At 45.8% G+C, this 18,328-nt stretch overlaps 2 protein-coding genes across 4 annotated transcripts in view; one reads left to right on the top strand and one right to left on the bottom strand.

Moving 5' to 3' along the window:
* SOS1 (SOS Ras/Rac guanine nucleotide exchange factor 1) overlaps positions 1-4,108 on the top strand; it is a 58,680-nt gene extending 54,572 nt beyond the window's left edge. The window contains exons 22-23 of one of the 3 annotated variants that reach the window (XM_090134932.1): positions 3,216-3,290; positions 3,955-4,108. In XM_090134932.1, coding sequence (XP_089991058.1) covers positions 3,216-3,251 — 36 coding nt within the window. In that variant the 3' untranslated portion in view covers positions 3,252-3,290; positions 3,955-4,108. Of the gene's footprint in view, positions 1-3,215; positions 3,615-3,954 lie in introns of those variants that run through there. The other 2 variants (XR_016463993.1, XM_090134931.1) reach the window with 2 other exon arrangements.
* ARHGEF33 (Rho guanine nucleotide exchange factor 33) overlaps positions 1-18,328 on the bottom strand; it is a 37,711-nt gene that overhangs the window by 4,567 nt on the left and 14,816 nt on the right. Inside the window, exons 5-16 of the mRNA XM_090134933.1 lie at positions 13,225-13,389; positions 11,780-11,901; positions 10,797-10,939; positions 9,486-9,545; positions 8,088-8,303; positions 7,303-7,432; positions 5,963-6,095; positions 4,967-5,050; positions 4,067-4,150; positions 3,184-3,332; positions 2,346-2,531; positions 253-1,006 (exon numbers count right to left, since the gene is read on the bottom strand). Coding sequence (XP_089991059.1) covers positions 253-1,006; positions 2,346-2,531; positions 3,184-3,332; positions 4,067-4,150; positions 4,967-5,050; positions 5,963-6,095; positions 7,303-7,432; positions 8,088-8,303; positions 9,486-9,545; positions 10,797-10,939; positions 11,780-11,901; positions 13,225-13,389 — 2,226 coding nt within the window. The remainder of the gene's footprint in view (positions 1-252; positions 1,007-2,345; positions 2,532-3,183; positions 3,333-4,066; positions 4,151-4,966; positions 5,051-5,962; positions 6,096-7,302; positions 7,433-8,087; positions 8,304-9,485; positions 9,546-10,796; positions 10,940-11,779; positions 11,902-13,224; positions 13,390-18,328) is intronic.

Below are 18,328 nucleotides of genomic sequence, written 5' to 3'. Positions count from 1 at the left end.
TGTCACTCAGCCAGCTGAGTGCCTCAAGCCCATGTTTGTCCCTGGGGAAGATGTGTTTGAAAAGCAGCTGTCCTGTGTGGTGTTCCCTCCCTTGGGTACATACATGCAGATGAGGGCTTTGAATGTGTGAACTTGGAAGCTAGTTTGGCAAGTTCTGCCCTAACTGAATCTCAGATCTTTATCTTGCTGCTTCTGCACCACCATGTGCCTTTTTTTTTTTTTTTTTTCCTCCTCCTATTTAAGCCTCCTTACTTCCAAAAAGCTTGGTTTTTCACCCGCTCCTCTCTGTGGGGGGAAGTAGCTCCTTTGGGAGCTTCGAGATGAGGCTGAGATCATGTGAGGCTGGACATTCCTCTCCTGCTTCTGCTGCAGCCGGCTCCCGCTGCTGCTCCGTGTGCTGTAGAGTCTGGAGCTCACGCCCTCAGCGCTCCTCGGCAGCTCCTTCAGAGACCTGCTCAGCTGCTTGCCTTTGCTGTGGAACATCTCACGCTTGTAAGTGCTGCTGCTCACAGGAGTACTGCTCTTAGGCAGTGGCTGTAAGGCATGATCTGTCCTCTCTGGTTCTGACGTGAAGTTAACAGGCCTAAGGAAACAAATGTCTAAGCTGGATTCTGAAGAGGCTGGCGAGCAATTCTCAAAGAGAGCAAGATTTTGGAAAGTATCTTCTTCATAGGGACCTGGCATGGTGAAGACTTCCCCAGGGTAATCAAACTCTTCATAGCTTGGCGCAAAGTTCCTCGCATCCTGCAGCAGCTCTACAGAGGTCCTGATGGCTCTCTCTGGGTTTCCCACTGCGTCGGCAGGTGGTGCTTCATACTCCATTTCAGGGATGGATTGTAAAGGAGCTGTCAGAGCCTTGAGTTCCTGCTCAGTGAGCTGAGAGGATGCAAGGATGTTCTCTGGCCTCTCGTGTTTTCTGCTTTCCATTTCCCAGTCAGGGGGCTTTACAGCCTGGATGTTTTCCAGGACAGTTGGCTGAGGTTTCTTCATCTGAGGCAACAAATGCCTTAAAATAAGGGGAAAAAAAAAACAGAAGAAAGTGGAATACTGGAGGACTGCAGAGACATTTCTCCCCACCTTACTCCCACCCAGTTCTCTTGGCTTTATGATCCCAAATTGTTTTAATATGTTGGAGAAGAGTAACATTGCTGCTGCTGCTAAAAATCACCTAGCTAGGTTAGAGGAGCAAGCTTCCACAGGCAGGGTTGCTTGTCTAAGGACTTTCACTGACATTCTGATTTAAACCATTAAAAAAATGTATAAAAACACAGAGGAAATACCAGCTGGTGCTTCTTTCTCCTGTTCATCCTCACTCTCGATTTTTACTCTCCTTCCCCTTTTTCTGTAATGGGGCTATGTCTTATTTTCCTGTGATCTGCCTTTCTTTTTAGGTGATTAAGGTTCCTCTCGTGGTGGAACTCTGTCTCCAAGAGCATTTTGAGAATACTTGGAGAGCTCTTACAGAGTTTGCATCAGAGAATGCAGACCTTGTCCAGAGCTGTGTTACGAGCTGCATGTCCGGCAGCATCTGGGGAGCTGCTTTTCCCCCACCTCTGTTCAGTGCTGACAAGGTCCCATCTGGGCCCATCTTGGATTTCTGGTTTGAGATTGATGTAGGGAAGGTGGGGAGGTGTCAGCTGAGGCTCCAAAGGCAGGAGCCTGGAGTGTCTTTGGGCAGGAGGAAGATTGGTTTGGGTAGTCTGGGGAAAAGGAGGCTAAAGCTTGATCTAGCAACACTACTACTTGAGGGACATTGAGAAAGATAGAGCCAAACTCTTGTTGATGTCAAATAACGTAAGAAAGCACAACAGCCACAAATTGCTTACATAAGAAATAGTCAAGTCTTAATGTGCTAGTATTCATCATCTCTGCTGGCAACTCTCAGTGGCCAAAGAATACAGGGTTCTTTTAATTATTATTGTAACTTTCTGAACCTACATGACTCGTGTCTTGTGATAGTGGGTTCCATTGTATAAAAAGACATCTTTTGTACTTGTCAGAGTCCTCGGTAATGTTCCCTAGCTTTTGTGATGTTGACGGCAGTGAATAACACGAAGTGCAGCTTTGCACATTGATGTCATCCTTACCAAATACATGTCCTCCCCAGTATGCAGACAGCTAGCGAGAGCACTGCCAACTGTGGGTAGAGTTCTGAAACACTGCCTGCTAGTAAGCCATGGCAGTGGATAGCAGGAAGGAGATAGCCAGTCCTTTATCTCTGCATGTACACAGGGAGCAGTGTTGGAAATGACAGTCTACTAGAGAGTGTCACTGGCATAGCGTATGGGTGAGGAAAGAGTTTTCAGCCTGCTTTGAAAGCCTTCTGCTAGGATAATATGGCTTACGGGGTTGTTGTGCCAGAGGAAGGTGCTGGTTGGAATGACTGCATTGCCTCTTCGGAGTGAATCCCGCTGTCACGGATAGAGGCTGTGCTGGGTGTTGGAGAAACGTCTTGGCTCGTACACTGGGAAGTGAGACCTTTGTACAGCTTCACCAGGGACGACCTGAGGGAGGAGAAATCCATCGTCGTGCTAAGAAATAAGGCAGGGAATGAGCACGAGCAAGTAAGATCAAAGAAAACAGGGCTGGAAGGGTCCTTAATATTCCCATGCACCTCTTCCCACCCAGAGGAAGGATCTATTCTACCTTGTCTGTCCCGGTTAGCAAGGGATTCTGCTTCCTGTCCCGTTCTTAATGCCTCCCTTAAAAACAGCCCCTTCCCAGCAATTATGGAATATTTTTTCCCTCCCCCAGTAAAAACAGAAAGCACTACTCTCTCAATCTTTTGCTTAGCCTGTAATGGGCTTCAGGACATGGGCTGGGCACTCACCAATACCCTGACCTGCTGGGGCAGCTAGGTTTCAATGTATTCTCCTACTAGGGGCCAACTTTTGGTTCCCTAAAGCAATGGCAATATTGTAATGCATGTTGGCTGCTATAGAAGGATTGAACTGTTCATTTCATTTAACTAAGTTAGGTGGAAAGGCTCACAGCAAATCTGACCTCAGTTTGAAGGACAAATGGCAGTAGTGGTTTTTTTCCAGCATTCATATGCACAGAGCTTAGTTTTATTTCAAGGGGGTGATGTACCTGTTGATCTAGGACAAAAGCCCCATGCTACTGGGCTGGCCTCACACCTCCCCTTCCCTTGTAATTGAGAGAATGATCTGATGTTGTGCTTACTTCTTCAGTTTTTTCCTCTTCTGTATAAGCAGATCTTCATTGCATTGGAAAAGGAGGCTGTAGTGTGAGATGAAGACCCGGAGACGCTGCACGCACACCAGCAGCAGGTAGTAATCGGGATGCTCTTGCTCCGTGAACTTCAGGACGTTCTGGGGCACAGAGAAGAGTAGGCAGTTTGAAGGACATCCTTGCCTTTACTGGGGAAAAGGTGCTCTTTGGGACTGTGAATTAACACTGTGGAGCACACATGACACTGGCCTTTGTGCTGTGGGAGCTTTTCTAGGCAGCGCCAGTTTCTGAAAGACTTGGACAAGGCCTGCAATCTACTATTACAGTGCAAATACATGAGTGACCACCATAAATGTAATCATGGGAGATGGGGTGATTCACTGGTTGGCTTTAGTATTGGAGAAATAAACCAATCTCTTGGTTTTTTATAGGGCTCTGTGATATCTGCCTTCTTCGAAATATTTCAGTACAATTCAGATTATCCTCCTGTGAAGCTAAACTGTGTTTTTAAGCAAGCTCTGCATAAGAAAATTTCTTAACTCCTAGCCTTAGTCGTCAAAAGCTAAAATGCATGTGAACAACTCAGCAACTCTTACTGGAGTTAATTACAAAACTTTTGGTTTCCCAGGGGAAGGGTTGGTTCTGTCAGGTCAAATGGCAAAAATAGCAAACAGAAAAAAGCTTTAGGTATGAAATGAAAATCAGGCCCTGTCAGCTGGCTTTTCTTTTCATTTTTGGTGGTTGTTTTTTTTTCCTTTACAGAGCCTGGTGAGAAGCCCTATAGAACTGGGACACGGTTCTGTGCATCTGAGTTGTTATAAGTCATGTGTTGTTATAAGGGTTAAACACGGCAGTTTCCATTCTGGGACCCTACCTGTAGATGAATTAGGTATTCAGGGATTCGCTGGACTATATGGAAGAACAGAATGTAGAGATCGGATTTGATTTCTTCTTCTACCTGAAATAGAGAAAGCACCTTCAGAGTCTCTTTCATCCATGAAACATCTGCTTCCAGATAGTTTAGTTAACAAGTGCTTTACCATAAGTGGTATAGCAGTTCACAGAAGCACAGCAGCCAAGTGGTGGTTGCTTGTGATAATGCAGTGATCTTCACTCTTCCACAAGCAATAGCAGAGGATTATTTGCAGGAGACACTCAGCATAATTAAGTAGGGGTGTATATCTGAAGCATGCTAGTCAGTTTGCATGGAAGGCCTAGGTAGACACTACTGTTCACAATGAAGTCCCAAACAGAACTGAACAAAATGAGATCGACTTCTTAGGATGTCATGGAAGGAAGTTACTGTGGTTTACTTCCTTCACTTTAAAACTACCTTTATTTATTTTTAACTTCCCTCATTTAAACCAAGAATTAATAATGTGAGAGACCAGATGTCTAAAGCTGAGCAGTTCAGGGTGTTTTCTCCCTCAAGAAGCACTTCAGCACTTACAGCTTCAGTCTTGGTGTTCCTGTTTGGACAGTTCCTCCATCAGAGACATTCTGTTCAGCCAGAGCAGATCTGGATGGTATGTGCATGGTTTGATCTGAGGTGCTGTGTCTCAGTGGAAATACAGTTTCCATTACACACAGCCGTTACCGTGTTGAAGCTGCTTTTTGTAGGTGCTTGTCAGCCGTGGAAACATTCAGGGAAACTGACATTGTGTGACAGAACAACTGGATTGGCAGGAAAGTCCATTCTTGGGAAAGCACAGCAGGAAGAGAGCCAAGCATGCATGTTACTGTTATGCATCTGTGAAGCAGGCAGGAAGTTTACCTCCTTCAAGATCACCACGTGGATCAGGGAGATGCATTCTGGCAGGTCCCTCAGGTATGCAACGTAGTAGTCCAGAAAATTGTTCTTATAAACAGGGGAAAAATAAAAACAACAAAAAGAACAAAGAAACTCAAGAGAAATATTTCATAGAGACAGCCAGCACAATAAACTGTTGATTCCCCTCCATCACTCCTGGGAGCTCATGATTGCAACGGAGCTACTAACTGTGCAAAGCTTCAGGGCTCTGGACTTCATAAAAGAGGCTTGTTTAGTAACATGGATCAGCTGCTGAGCACAATATGTAAAACACCAGAGCAGGCAGGGGATGTAGGGGAGGCTGGCAAGGAAGAAGCTTTTCTTATAAGTCTTAAAATTCATAAAGCATCAGAGCAGTTTTTACACATCTTTCTAGGAAAGGTCCTGCTGTGGCTTGGGCAGACCCTTCACCTTGAAAAGGAGAGGCTTTGCCTCTGGAGAAATAGACATTGTAACACAACAATGACAGGGCTGTTTTACTGGGAGCTACAAAACCAATATAGAATGAGATCTGCCTACCTGCTTATCAAAACTCTGAGTAAAATATAGTGGAGGAGAGGAGTGTATGAAAAATTCAAGCTCTTTTCACACCTCCACTGTGAATACAGACACCTAAGCTGTCAAGGCTCACATGTGGCTTCTCCAGCCAGGTCTGGGATTCATGCATTACTATACATTATTGTTCATCTTTATTAATGTGTTATCATCATTACACTGTGCTGTGGCCCTGTGGAGCTCCAGGTGGGTCTGGCATGTTGATATCCTGACCAAGAGGAGCTGTAACCAGAGGGGGCTACCATGTACTGGGACTGCACTTAAAAGAGGCTGGCAGAAAGGCATTGCTGTAGCTGCAGCTTCACAGAACTGCCCTTCTACTGCTTTTCTGTCTTGGCTCACTGATGGGCCATCAGCACATTGTCATGCATCACAACAGAACAGTCGAGAGGTTTTATAACATACCTCATCATTTGTTAACTTCAGGAAGATGTCACCTAGAATTCCTTGGCGTGGCCAGCTCAGCACTCGCTCCTGGAGAGCATGAAGTAAATCAACATGCTGCTGGACCAGGTACCGCAAAGAATTGGGGAAGAAACTGAAAGGAGACAATATCAGACTGGTCACAGAGAGCACAAGCTCAGCCTTAAGCATGCACTGCTGAAGTTTGCATTCATGAACAGTCAGCACGGGCTTGCTTTACACGCCTGCACCACGAAGCCCTTTTTTGTACAGGGCTGTAGCAGGCTGCTATGTACATACAGGTACCCTCTCCAATGGACTATTATTGGGTTTTTTGAAGGTTTCTTAGGCTGACTCTCCAATACGCTGTGTAGCTGGCTGGAATTTGCAGAACTGAAAAGCCCAGACTTCTGTGGCTAATGGAGCAGGACCGTGATTGTGAGCCATCCCATAGGGTGCTTGGAGGAATGCTTCCCAGATTTGTACACTGCATCATTTGTCAAGCCCTTTGATGCAATACTGATCAAAATGTCCTATTTCCTTTCTGTTATTTTGTCCTGATCTCATCCATAATCAGAATGATGTCAAATATCAAAGTGTTCTCCCAGATGAGAAGTTCCCAGGGAAAAAAAGAGTAAAAGTAAAAACAAACTTTAAACTGTCACATTACAGTTTGCATTGTCTGTCATGAAACTGAGTCCACATCAACTACATGTTCCACAGTGGACTTTGGTCAAATGACTTCTAGGGATGGTGAAAAGAGAAGAAAAAGAGAGCTACCATACAGTTGGCACCACAAATGTGCTCAGGGCTGGGAACTCCCTGGCTAAAACTGAAGAATGGGGAGGACTGTAAGAACTATCTCCTCATGGGAAATAATGTAGCAACAAAACTGTTTTGAACTGCTATGCTAGGTCAGTCCCACAGATTTCGTGTATCTATGTAAATACATGTGAGTTGTCTATACATATTGATACTTGATGGATGGCAGCTACTGGCAAGGGGCTTATTACCTACATCAACCCGTAGAACTGTAGACTGGGAGAAGCAGTACATGCACAAGCTTTCTTGCCACTCAGGCAGGACAAATGGGAAGGAGGAAAAGGAGACTGTTAGGACCCAGGAGACTGAAGTGGTTATAGAAGGGTTTGGGATGTAAGGAGAGGCAGGAAATTCTGTAATCACAGCAAAAACCTTTCAGTGCCTCCAGTTTTTAACAAGAAATGACCTTTAAGTGTTTAAAGATCTCTGTATGGATAAAAGGAAAGCGGCAGAGAGGGTGAACCAGAAAGAACAGACTGAAGAAAATTCCCCAAAAGAGAGAGCACACTAAATGGAAGTACCTTCTCTCTTTGGTGCTCCTTTTCACATCTGGCCCTTGCAACGTTGCCTTGATCTTCAGGATAAGGGAAAGGTTGATGACATACTTCCTCTCTGACTCCAGCAGCTCCAAAGCGATGTTCTGCCTTTTGGCTTCCAGAAAATAATGTTTAAGTTTAAAAAAGTAAGGGAATGCCGACCTCAAGGACAGCCTCCCTCATGTTGGAGTGCATTTCCCCTGGGGATCTGACATTAAATCATGAAGAGAAACTGCTGCAGAAGAGATCAACGTCCTGTGTTTGCGTTAACTTTACCCAAAATACCAAGTTGTAGTCTCATGCTACAGCGTGCACCAGGGATGATTGGAGTCACACTGTTTACTAAGAAGGCTCCAAAGCAGATGTGTTCTGCCCTGTGAGTTCTAGTTTCCCCCCAAGATTTTAGAAAAACAAAAAAAAAACAAGTCATCAAAAGCAAAACAATTAATGCCAGGGATTCAGATCCAGTTTCCCACAGAACAAGAAGTTGTATTTTTTACCCACATAACTAGCTATACTGTCAACAGCCCCACTTATATTCTGAACCTGGCCAGTCTTGGGAGGGAGTATGGATGTCTTGAGTGCAGAGCATGTTTGTGTATTGTCTGATGGCACTGACCAGCAAGTGGGAAAAACAGAAGTCGTGGAGACAGGAGACCTTGAGGCATTTCTTCCAACCAGGGAAAACTGCCTTATGTGTCTCCATCTGTAAAAGGTGATTAGCAGCTCATGCCAGGTGTGAGTGCAGCTGTGAGCCCCTCTGTCCTTACCAGCCAAAGAGGGTTCACATATAATGTTGTCTGCTGAGCTGTATCTGCTTTGGCCCACGTCTTTCCCTCTTTCTGGTTGCTCTTTGGAAATGTATTCATCTCCCCAGTCCTTGGTTTCTTTGGGCTGCTTCCATACTGTTGATTGCAGATGCACCTTTGTCTGACCATCTGCTGCCAGCGAAGGCTTGAGGCTGTCCTCTGTCTCGATGGCTGCCCCTGCAATGACAAACAGCTGCATGGAGTGTGACATCTTAGCTGACATTAGCTCGTTATGCTCTAGCTGTAGATAAACCTGCATTGTTATCCATCTAAAGGAAAAGGAATCTGAAGTATTCTCAGTGCTTCAGCAGTGGTGGAGTCATTTGGAATTCATTTACAACAAAAAATGGAAGTGCAGCTGATGAGCCCTTCTGCAGAACAAGGTTTGCATTCTTCCAGCATTTATTTTCTGCCCAAATAAGATACGCATTCCTAGTGTGTTGCACTCTATGGTTTTGGGACATTTAAGGACTTGGTATTACAACAGGTTGACTGAGAGGTATTGTGGGAAGAAAAAAAGTATAATCATAATTAAGATTTAAATGTCCCTCTTAATAGGTGTACATTGTCATAGCTCTTAAAGTTTTCATTAGCAATCATGCAAGCAGCAGCAGGACTGGTATCTGAGGCTATTAAATCACAGAGAACATACAGGAGAGGGTACATCAGTGCCATTGGTCTGAAATTGCTTTAATGACAATCTTTTGAATTTGGGTTGCAGTGAACCATTCTGTAATGTTTGTTCTCTCTTTCCTTCAAGTGTATTCAAGGAAAAGAGCTATCCTGAACAGCAAATGCTTCAATTGAACAGTGCAGGTGTCTGGCAGTTGTTCTCATGTGTCCTTTTGCTGGCCAGGACCATGTCCTTATTAAGCTTGTCACTAAGTTATTACTCGTTTTTCTTTTTGCTGGAGAAACTTCTCTGCTACTATTCAGGCATCTCTAGGAGAAGTCCGTTTGGAAGCTGACGAGTAAATAACTGTTTCAACTGATCTGCTAGTATGTAGTCACTGCAAAGGCCATCTCTTCCCAAGTGGCAGAATGGCTCTCCAATTATTCTTTGTCATATCAGTAAGCCTGTACTCTTCCTTTCTGCAAAGGCACTTACAGCTTGCAAAAGTAGCAGCATCAGAAAGGCTTTTCCTGCTGAACATCAGTGCTTTGCATTTCCACCAGTTATTTGCTGCTTCAGGGATGCGTATTTACCCTGACATCACAACTACAAATATGAAAATGGAGATGCATGGCAAAGTGTGAAAGTTGTTCCTGAGAAATACATCCCTCAAAACATTTATTGAGTGAAGTAAAGTAAGTGTTGTCATTGAATCATTGTTTTTCAGCAGTTCAGTTTATTCCTACCTGGACCTCCTATGACTTTCACACCTCCTTCTCCTATTGGCATGATCCTGGTGTCAGACACTGTTGAAAAGTAAAGGAAAACATGAGAGAAGATAGTTGTAGAGCAGGCTTCCATCTTCCAAACCCAGTCAGTGTGGTTTGATCCTCTAGCCCTTCACATTTTTTGAGTGGGAATATCCCTGATAGTTAGCTGTTCCATTTTGCTGTGGCTTTTCTCATGATCTTTTTGTCAGTAGCACCTTTAGGCAGGCTGACATGGGATTTCTGTTGTGCTCATTGCTGTATGACCTTGGAGCCCGAGTAGTCCTGGCTTGTTGTTTCTCAGGAATTGCCCTTTGGTAGAAGACACCCAGCAGGCAGAACAAAAGGACCGATACCTGACACAGAGACACAGCTGCTATTTGAGGATGATACAGAGCTTATCAAAGAGTGGACGGAGGGGTGAGATGACTGGAAAGAAAGAGGGGCAGTGAGGGATTTAAGAGAGAGGGCTCAAGGAAGGGTAGAAGGTGAGCTGAACAGAGGAAAAGACAGAATACAGTTTTCTTCCAGTTTCTGTGCCTTTGTTAACATTTTAAATACATATGGTTTTGGTGTCTTCCTTGTGTGTAGAGCAGGAGGGTGAAAGACAAGCTTAGACTTCTCCCCCAACCCCTCCAAGTTAATTATAGGAAAAAAAGGCACTGGGCCATCACCTGTTTTTGATTCCAGACTTCATAAGCATGTAGCAGTTGGCATTGTTTTCCTGGAGCAAGGTATAACCTTAATCCTGTGGGTCAACAGCTTTCATAGCTAGCAAAGAGCAGTGATGCCCCTAGTAGTGTGTGTATGTTTCAGCTCTTACCACCCTAATCAACCACAGGTGTCCTCCTAGTGATACTGGGTGTTCTCTGACAGCCCAATCCCTGTGATCCTCCCTTCTGTGCCCCGCTCCCTGACATGAAAACAACTTGACGAGTTGTAGTATTTCCATCAGGGCTTCCATTCACTTGAGTGTATGCAATGAGCATTACAAGGGATAAAATCCAGCCTAGTTCCCTTTTCCTTGGAGTAAGTGAGGAATGGCTTTTGGGGCAACTTTCACAGAGCAGAGTCTCCTGAATCCAGGCCAGTGTTAAAGCCATGCTTGAATTCCTGAGACACAATGTGGACTTGCATGCACAGACCTGGGAGCCATGCTGCTACAGGGAGCAGCTCCATTCTCTTTCTGCTGTTGGCACCTGAACAAAACTCAGTGTTCTCTTAATCTAGCAACCTTTTCTGGACTTTTTTCCTAAGAAAGGCACTGCTCTTACCTATTTTCTTTCCTACCTTTTTCATAAGTCACATTGTGCAAAAGACTTGTAAAATCTTCGTTGATCAGTACAGGTTCTGGGAGGTTTATGGATCGAAATGGGCTGCCCTGGAGAGGTGTAGGCACTGTTTGTGAGCTGTGATCGTCCTTCTGTGCTCTTCTGTACAAACAGACAGCAAAAACATGAATGCTACAGGAGAAGCTCTGCTACACTTGTGGCTGACAACAGTGTAAGTACAAGCACAGTCAGAAAAAGTATAGCTCCTGCAACAGTGAGGAAAGGAGTTGGCTTTCATGCATTCAGTTCATGAACAATATTATGGAAGTAATCTCACTAACTGTAGGAGAAGGTTATTTCTGTTCTTTTGCAGACCATATTTCATCTAATTAAATGGCTTAATTAGCTAAGGGGCTAGCCTAGATTTGCAAAGTATTTGCATCAAGGCAGCTGTACATCCATCATCGAGAGAGGCTAATCAGGGCCAAGGTGGATGAGCAGTCTGCCTATTCACAGTAACAGTAGTGTTCAGATATGCTGCCATATCCTTGCTTGAAGAAGAGAAGATTGGAGACAGGAAAGCAAGATGTGACTGCACTGCCAGGATCACACAGAGTCCTGTGCACTTGACAGCAGGAGAAAGGAAGGAAAACTGTAGTGCTGTTGTCTGGATAGAGGTAGCTTAGCAATAGCTTTTAACAGTGAGGGCCCCTGACTTTTGATTCCTGCCCTAATAAATCCCTAGCAGGTCTGACTGTTTCACCAGGACTTGATTTCCCTGAGGGCTGCTGGGGCTATTTTAGTGTGTATCTGCTGTATTTGCTCTGTAGTAGAAGTGTCTAAAAGCAAGGAGGAAACTGAGGGCTGGAGCTTCCAGTAATTACAGAGGTTTATATGTATGTCCAGCCAGGAAAAGATTAAGAGATTGAACTGTAAAGAAATTAACAAAATGGACACCACCACTCATTAGCACTTCCGGAGTCCTGGAGCTCAGGCTCTTACTTAGCTTTCACTTTCCGTGATTCGCGCCGCTTCTCCTGCTGCAACTGCTCAATTTTCTGTTGCATTTCCTCCTGCTTGGCACTGATTTCTTCAATCATTGATTTCGCATCACTGAGTTCCTCCTGAGAAACAAGCAAAAGCACAAGCATTCCAACTGTGCCCATCAGTCTTACAGAGCGCAGCTTTGAATGCTGGCTGGTGTGGACTAGAGGTACTTCAGGAGGGTGTCTCTGTGATTTTCCTTTGCAAGATCATTGTTTGTATATGTGGTTACGACACTGGTAGAAGATAAAGATGTAGGGCTTCATCCACTACCAGTTGAAATAGGGCCTCGAAGCTGTCTTTTTAGCCTGGTTTTTGAAGAAAAGGAGGCCTGTTCTAACCTCATGTGTGTGTCTCACTGTCAGCATGTCGTCCCTTAGGCAGTTTCAGCCAAGCTTTATATGTACATAGAGTTCTCTTTATGCATGAAGTTCTTGCAAGTTTCATCAAGACTTAAATTGTTTCTTGTAAACTGAAAAAGGGATTTTGCTGAGCAAGGAAGTGACTTCACTGGGACAGTCAGCATAGGCATGAGGCAGAGGAAGATCAGCTTTTGCACCTCCTGTTGCTTGACTAACTCCTCCTATCTGGATTTTAAAACCATTTTTTCCCCTATAATAACATCTTGGATAACCCTGCCTCTGTCTGCTTTGAAACCTCTGCCACATGCCCTCATGCTTTTGTTCAGTTGGGCCCACAGAGCCCCTTTAGTCTGGTGCTGTCCATCTCTCCCCATCATGGGGACACTCACGAGCTTTTTTAGCCCTCTTTAACTTCACAAGGTTTTATTGACTCAGCAAAACCCCATGGGGAAAATTTACCATTAAAACAATAAAACAGTTCCTCAGCCTGCCTCCTCACAGGCAGTTGTCCAGTTTCTGCATGGAGATGCTGATTGGTTTAAAGTGCACATCGAGCCCTCTTGCTAGGCTCTCTTTCCCAGTCCTTTGTTTCTAATCCTCATGGGCCAGATCAAACCAGGCACTTCCTCCCAACCGTGTGGGAATGAACAACTTCAAAAGCTTTGGCGTTGTGTATTAATTCCCTGGTCCCCAGCAGCTTTGGTTTCTGCGGGAAGTGCAGGAGACCTGGCCCAGGGAGAGCTATGGCACAGTGGCTGGCTGCCTGTTAGCATGCTGTATGCGTGTTGCATGTTCAGCCCAGGGTAAGGGTCTCTTTTGCTCCTGGAGAAGGCTGTGTAGGTCAGGGCACAGGTTACATTGGAGTTGGAGCTCCAGGTCTGGAAGGAGACACAGAGCTGAAAGTGCTGCACCAGATACATCTGAAATGATTGCCAGCTCATTTTCTTTGTGTACAAGAAGGATTGATGGAAGCAGGTGAGAACTCCTTGCCACCCAAGATAATGGGGCACATACACAGCCCCCTGCCAGTCACACTCCTACCTTGAAGGTGTTGAGGGAGTTCTTCATCTCAGCCACTTTCTCTTCCATGGCACAGCGGCAGCTCTTGACCTTCTCCTCCAAGGCGTACTCGCCATGCTGGATTCGCGACAGCTCCTGCATCGCTTCTGTGAAACCCGCCTTCAACTCAGAGGCTAATGCCTGCAACTAGAGGAACCACAAACATGGTGGTACAGCCTCTCATCCTAGAAGAAGGTGGTTGTGTCCCCAAGAGTCACCCCTGGTTCAGACTGGCATGAAGGCTAGGTGCATCCCCTCCTGTAAGGTGCTGTTCTCTTTCTCTTTTCATGGCTGGGAGGCGTGGGGGGAGATTTGGTTCCTGCTGCAGCCGCAGTACATGGTAGGAAATGTTTGTGTTGGGCAATCAATGTGCCCCTTTTCAGACCCAGAGTTTTTCCAGGCTCCCTGGCAGGTTTGCAGCCTGTCAGTCTCCAGAAGGAGGGGACAGCCTGAAACATGCCAAGCACTTTGCAGTGATAGCAGCCAGGTTATCAATGCTAGAAGCAGCTGAGCGATTAAGAATACAGCCATTTTTGAGCAAAGCCTCCTCCAGCATATGCTGATGGGACTGGTGCTCTCCCTGGTCAGACCTAACACCTTACTTAAAGGACTGTGAAGAAGCTTTGTTCTTTGTCAGCAGGCCCTTTCCAGGGAAGGAGACAGCTCTCTAATTCTTAGAGGGAAGGGAATTGGGGGATATTTCCCTAGCATAGACAATGTGCCCACAATCCCTGTTTTCTTTCTCTAGAGGCCCTAGCACTGCTGGAAGACCTCGTGACCTAAGCTGGCAGCCAGTTGACAGCTGGGCGAAGCAGGAGACAGAGCAGGGCGAGCCAGGCTGGCACAGCGAGCAGACAAGGCAGATTTGGAGGTGGGTGGTGAGGGGAGGCAGGCAGCTTGTGGAAGGCCAAGCGGGGACGCCCTCTCTGGGGATAGCTTGGGCTGTCAGTTCTGCCCCCACTGCTGTGAGCAAGGCACTCATTCTGCCTACACAAAGCCCACAGTGAGGTCGCGGCCCAAGGCGCTTCGGTACCAGTGTTTTTTACCTTTACAACAGAAATTCGGCCTAACATCTGGTTATAAACTGAGTCCAAAACAGGAGCACTGATGGTAAGAGGACAGCCACCCCGGGGAACTCAGGCGCTTGAGTCCTGTAAATGGAGCAGAGATGGCTTCCGATACCTCAGGGCAGTGGCATGCACCATCCTCCCCTGATCAAGACCAACAGCGTCTTTACAGAGGATGTCTGCCTGATATCCCCACTTGTACCCCACTGATTACCCCACAGACCCCCATTCATTCCCAGAGCAGCCTGGGCAGGAGGAGCTGGACTGACAAGAGCTGGAACAAGGCAGAGGGGACAGGAGGCTAGAGGTGAGGGCAGAGAACATCTTCCCTCCTCAGGCAATCATTCTTGACTCCCCAGGCCAGCTGGAGCTCAAGATCCCTCAGTTCAGCCTGTTTGCAGTGTACTATGGTGAACACCTTCCTGTGATGCAGGAATGCCACAGGAAGTGTCACCCTGTGAGCAGTGCTTGGATCTATGGCTGCGAGGGGAGATCACACTGCTTCTGCTATGTGTGTGTTGACCAGCACCTAGTGGGGTCTGGCATCATCAGACATCGTAACGTACGTGCCTGGAGAAGTGTGGGATCATAAAGTACTGCAGCTGTGCAAAATGTTAATATTCCTGTCCCTGCTCACTGATGCTTGCCAGTCCATTACACGTTAAGCTGATGTTGCCAAAGCAGAGTCTCTCTATAGCCTGCACTGAGGTTAGGCATTGTATGCTTTCTATAGAATGAAAAGATGTGATTCATCAGATCCATTTTAGCTGTCTGCTTCAGTACTCCAAATTATGCTAACTAACAGTGGAGCAGTCTGGAAGCTGGCTCTGCAGGTATCTATATCTGTGCAGAATAAGATCAAAGTGAAATGCTTTTTTCCCAGAAGCCTGGCTGTATCCTGAGATGCTTGCAGAAAGGGGGCAATCTAGACAGAACTTCAGAGTCAAAAACTGCTAGGCATCAGCAGAGTCAGCCAAACAGGGACCATTATGTAGAATTCTGTGTCCACGTGTACTGAAACCAGAGTTCAGGCAGCCAAAAGAGAGATTTGGACTAATGACTGGACCAAATTATATCATGCATTTCAGCAAATAGATTGAAGAGCAGACAATCACTTTTTATTTTGCAGCTCGCTGTTGTTGAGACTGCTTTTCTAGTCACTCTGCTAGCTTGGTTTCTTTGTGTATCCTGCAGGAGAGTGCTCTGTGTGTCTGTCCTGCCTAGTACATGCTTTCTTGGCCCCATGCAGCTGGCGATGGCTATTTCAGATACAAAAATGCATCTTATGTTCATATTTCACTTTGTCATTGGATGGGTGAAAGCAGCAGCACATCAGCCACGTCTTGCCAGAGCTTGCATGAAGTGCTGAAATCCTGGGAACTCCCTCTGCTGCCCACAGTGCTTGGAGCATAAAAAAGCACAAACAGCCTTGCAGCATTGGATACAAGCTTCATCCAAACTTAAGTGGAGTGGCATAGGAGCAACACATTATCCTTGAATTCTTGCCAAGTGCATAACTGTGCTTGGGCGCTGCATTTTAGTTTGAGCTCTTTTCTAATGGTGGGAACCTGTCCTTTAAATCCCATGGGCTGTTGCAACAAATGGAAGCCTGTGAAGCATCAACTCGTGCTTATGCTTTATTCTGCAAGCGCAATCATCTAGATGAGAGACCATTCAGTGTTTTGTGAACCCTTGGAAAGTTAAGCTGATTCAGTGTTTCTAATGGTTCTACAGTGTAATTTATACAAAAAAGAACAAACAGAAAAACCCAGATTTTATGCCTGGATGGAAACTTGGCAAGAGTTCAACTGTAATGTGTTACCTGGCTCACCTATTCATAGGAATAAGTGAAGCTGAGGAGGAATGCATTTTACCAAGTTAATTTGAACTACCTAATGCTAAGAGGACAAATCAGTCTGCGTGGTCACAGCACATCCTTACAAGCTGTCCAAGAACTGAGAAGGGTCTGTTCCAAAAAAAGCACTCAGGCCTCTAAATAATTTAGTATGAGAAAGAAACTTCAGCCCAAACTTGCCCTTTGAGTCTGGCCCTTAAACCTGGCAAAGTGTGGGCTCCAGTGCTATGCATCTGTAGCAGGTTGTCTTCTTGTGGAGGTTATGACTCCCATTTTATCAGCCTACCTGAAGTTCTTCAGCTGTATGTGGAAAAACTGCAAGTAAAATCTCTAGCAAGATCCAGTAACTGCGCTGTGCTCTGTGAGTGGCCCTGCATGGGGAAATAAAGGATTCTTTTCCTGTCTTTGCATGACTCAGGAGGACAGTGTGCAACAGTCCCTTGTGACTATCACTTCACCTACAACCCAATGGCAATATCAGCTCTCTGTAGAAGTGCCCCTGGTTAGTGGAGCAAGCATTTACCAATGTGGAGGGGGGAAACTATGACCATGAGGAAGTCATGGTGGCTGGTAGGCTGAGAAGAGTGGGATCAGAGGATGAACAAGAACCATTTCTCAGCATGGTTTTTATTTTACTTTTTTAGACTGGATCTATATTGTCTGCATAATCTTTGCTGAGCCTCTACTCCTGTCTCACCTGCTGTGCTGGCCCAAAAGTGTGGAATGAATAGGTGCTGCTTCCAGGAGCAGAGGCAGCAGCAAAACTGCTAAGCCTTCCCATCCTCCCTTGGCAGGTGCCAGCAATTTGACCTGTTTGCTAAAGAAGGTGACCACCCCTGCTGCATGAAATCTTGCTCACACTTTGAGGCAGCCTGAGAAAGATCATCTTGATCAGATGAAAATGGCTTATGGATTGAATGACCTAGGATGCAAAACAGAGAAAAGCCTTGTAAAGCAGATGATAAGTCTCGGTGAGCTGCGTTTACTGCCTTGGCTGCTACAGAGAGTGTCCACGTGGAAGCAAGGACTTCCATGAGTAGCTGTGTTCACACATCTCCCTCACTATCAGACAGGCTGTCCAGGACTGTTTCTCCAAAGAGTCCTTGGCAGCCGCTAAGGCATTTTACACTAGCACTGCTCCTGTTCTCAGACTCCTTGAGCTGAAGACTGTCAAAATTGCTAGTAAAGGCAGCACAACTACAGCCAATCATTAGGAAAGCTTGTAATGCCTCGCAGTATGAATTTAACTGAGCTGTGCTGATTTACAGCCTGGCTCCAAGAGAATATTCACTATTTACATTTGTAGGTAAGAATGGTGGAAATAAACAGCAAGTAGTTGGGTAAGGACAGAAGGGAAGGGTAGATCTAAAGGAGTCTGCATGCTCCTGCACATTTCAGGTCATTTCACAGCTGTGCAGTCCTTTTTTGGTCACTGCAGTGTCCATAGGGCCCTTGCAGAAGCAGAAGGGGACAGCCAGCTATTAACTTTAATTTAAAGGATTATTTAGGAAGCATACTTGACCTGCAGTGCACAGGCTCTTCACGCATGCTAGACTTACTGCACCAGGCCTTTCAACAGCCCAGTCACAGCTCTGGCTTGGAGCCATCTGAATGGGAAAAAGCAAGCACCAATTTGTTTATGGAAAGCAGTACCTTCTCTGTTATGGCCATAACTCTGCAACTGCTTGCCATGGTGCTCTTACAAGCAGTTATGGGCATTTAGTGTTGTGATGGTGACAAGGCTAGTGGTAGACAGGGTTTCCAGTTCAGGGAATTGTTTATCTGTTAGATGCAGTTCCAGATTGAACTGCATCAAGGTTTAAAGTGTTCAGAACTCCACTGTGTTTCCTGCAGACTGGAAATGCCTAGGAAACATCACTGTGGGAGCACTGAAACTGCATCTTACAGGAAGGATGCTCCCTGAGTCATGGTACAGGTAGTCTCATCACATCCACAGTGGCTAATAGCAGCAAGAACATCTACTCAGAGAGACTACAATGCTCTGGAAGTCCTGATCACCTTGAGCCCACGTGGACTCAAACACGGGGTTTCCAAGCCTGGGGTGCCATGCAGCAAGACTTGATGTTCTGGTCTGCCCAGCTGACCTGGTCTAATAGGCAATAGCACCCCATGGTCCAAGGAGCCATGAGGTTGCTGGAATCAC

Source organism: Phasianus colchicus, chromosome 2 (genome assembly GCF_987193195.1).
Source record: "Phasianus colchicus chromosome 2, bPhaCol1.hap1.1, whole genome shotgun sequence".
NCBI lineage: Eukaryota > Metazoa > Chordata > Aves > Galliformes > Phasianidae > Phasianus > Phasianus colchicus.
The sequence above is the reverse complement of the archived record's forward strand: the minus strand, read 5'-3'. Positions and strand labels throughout refer to the sequence as shown.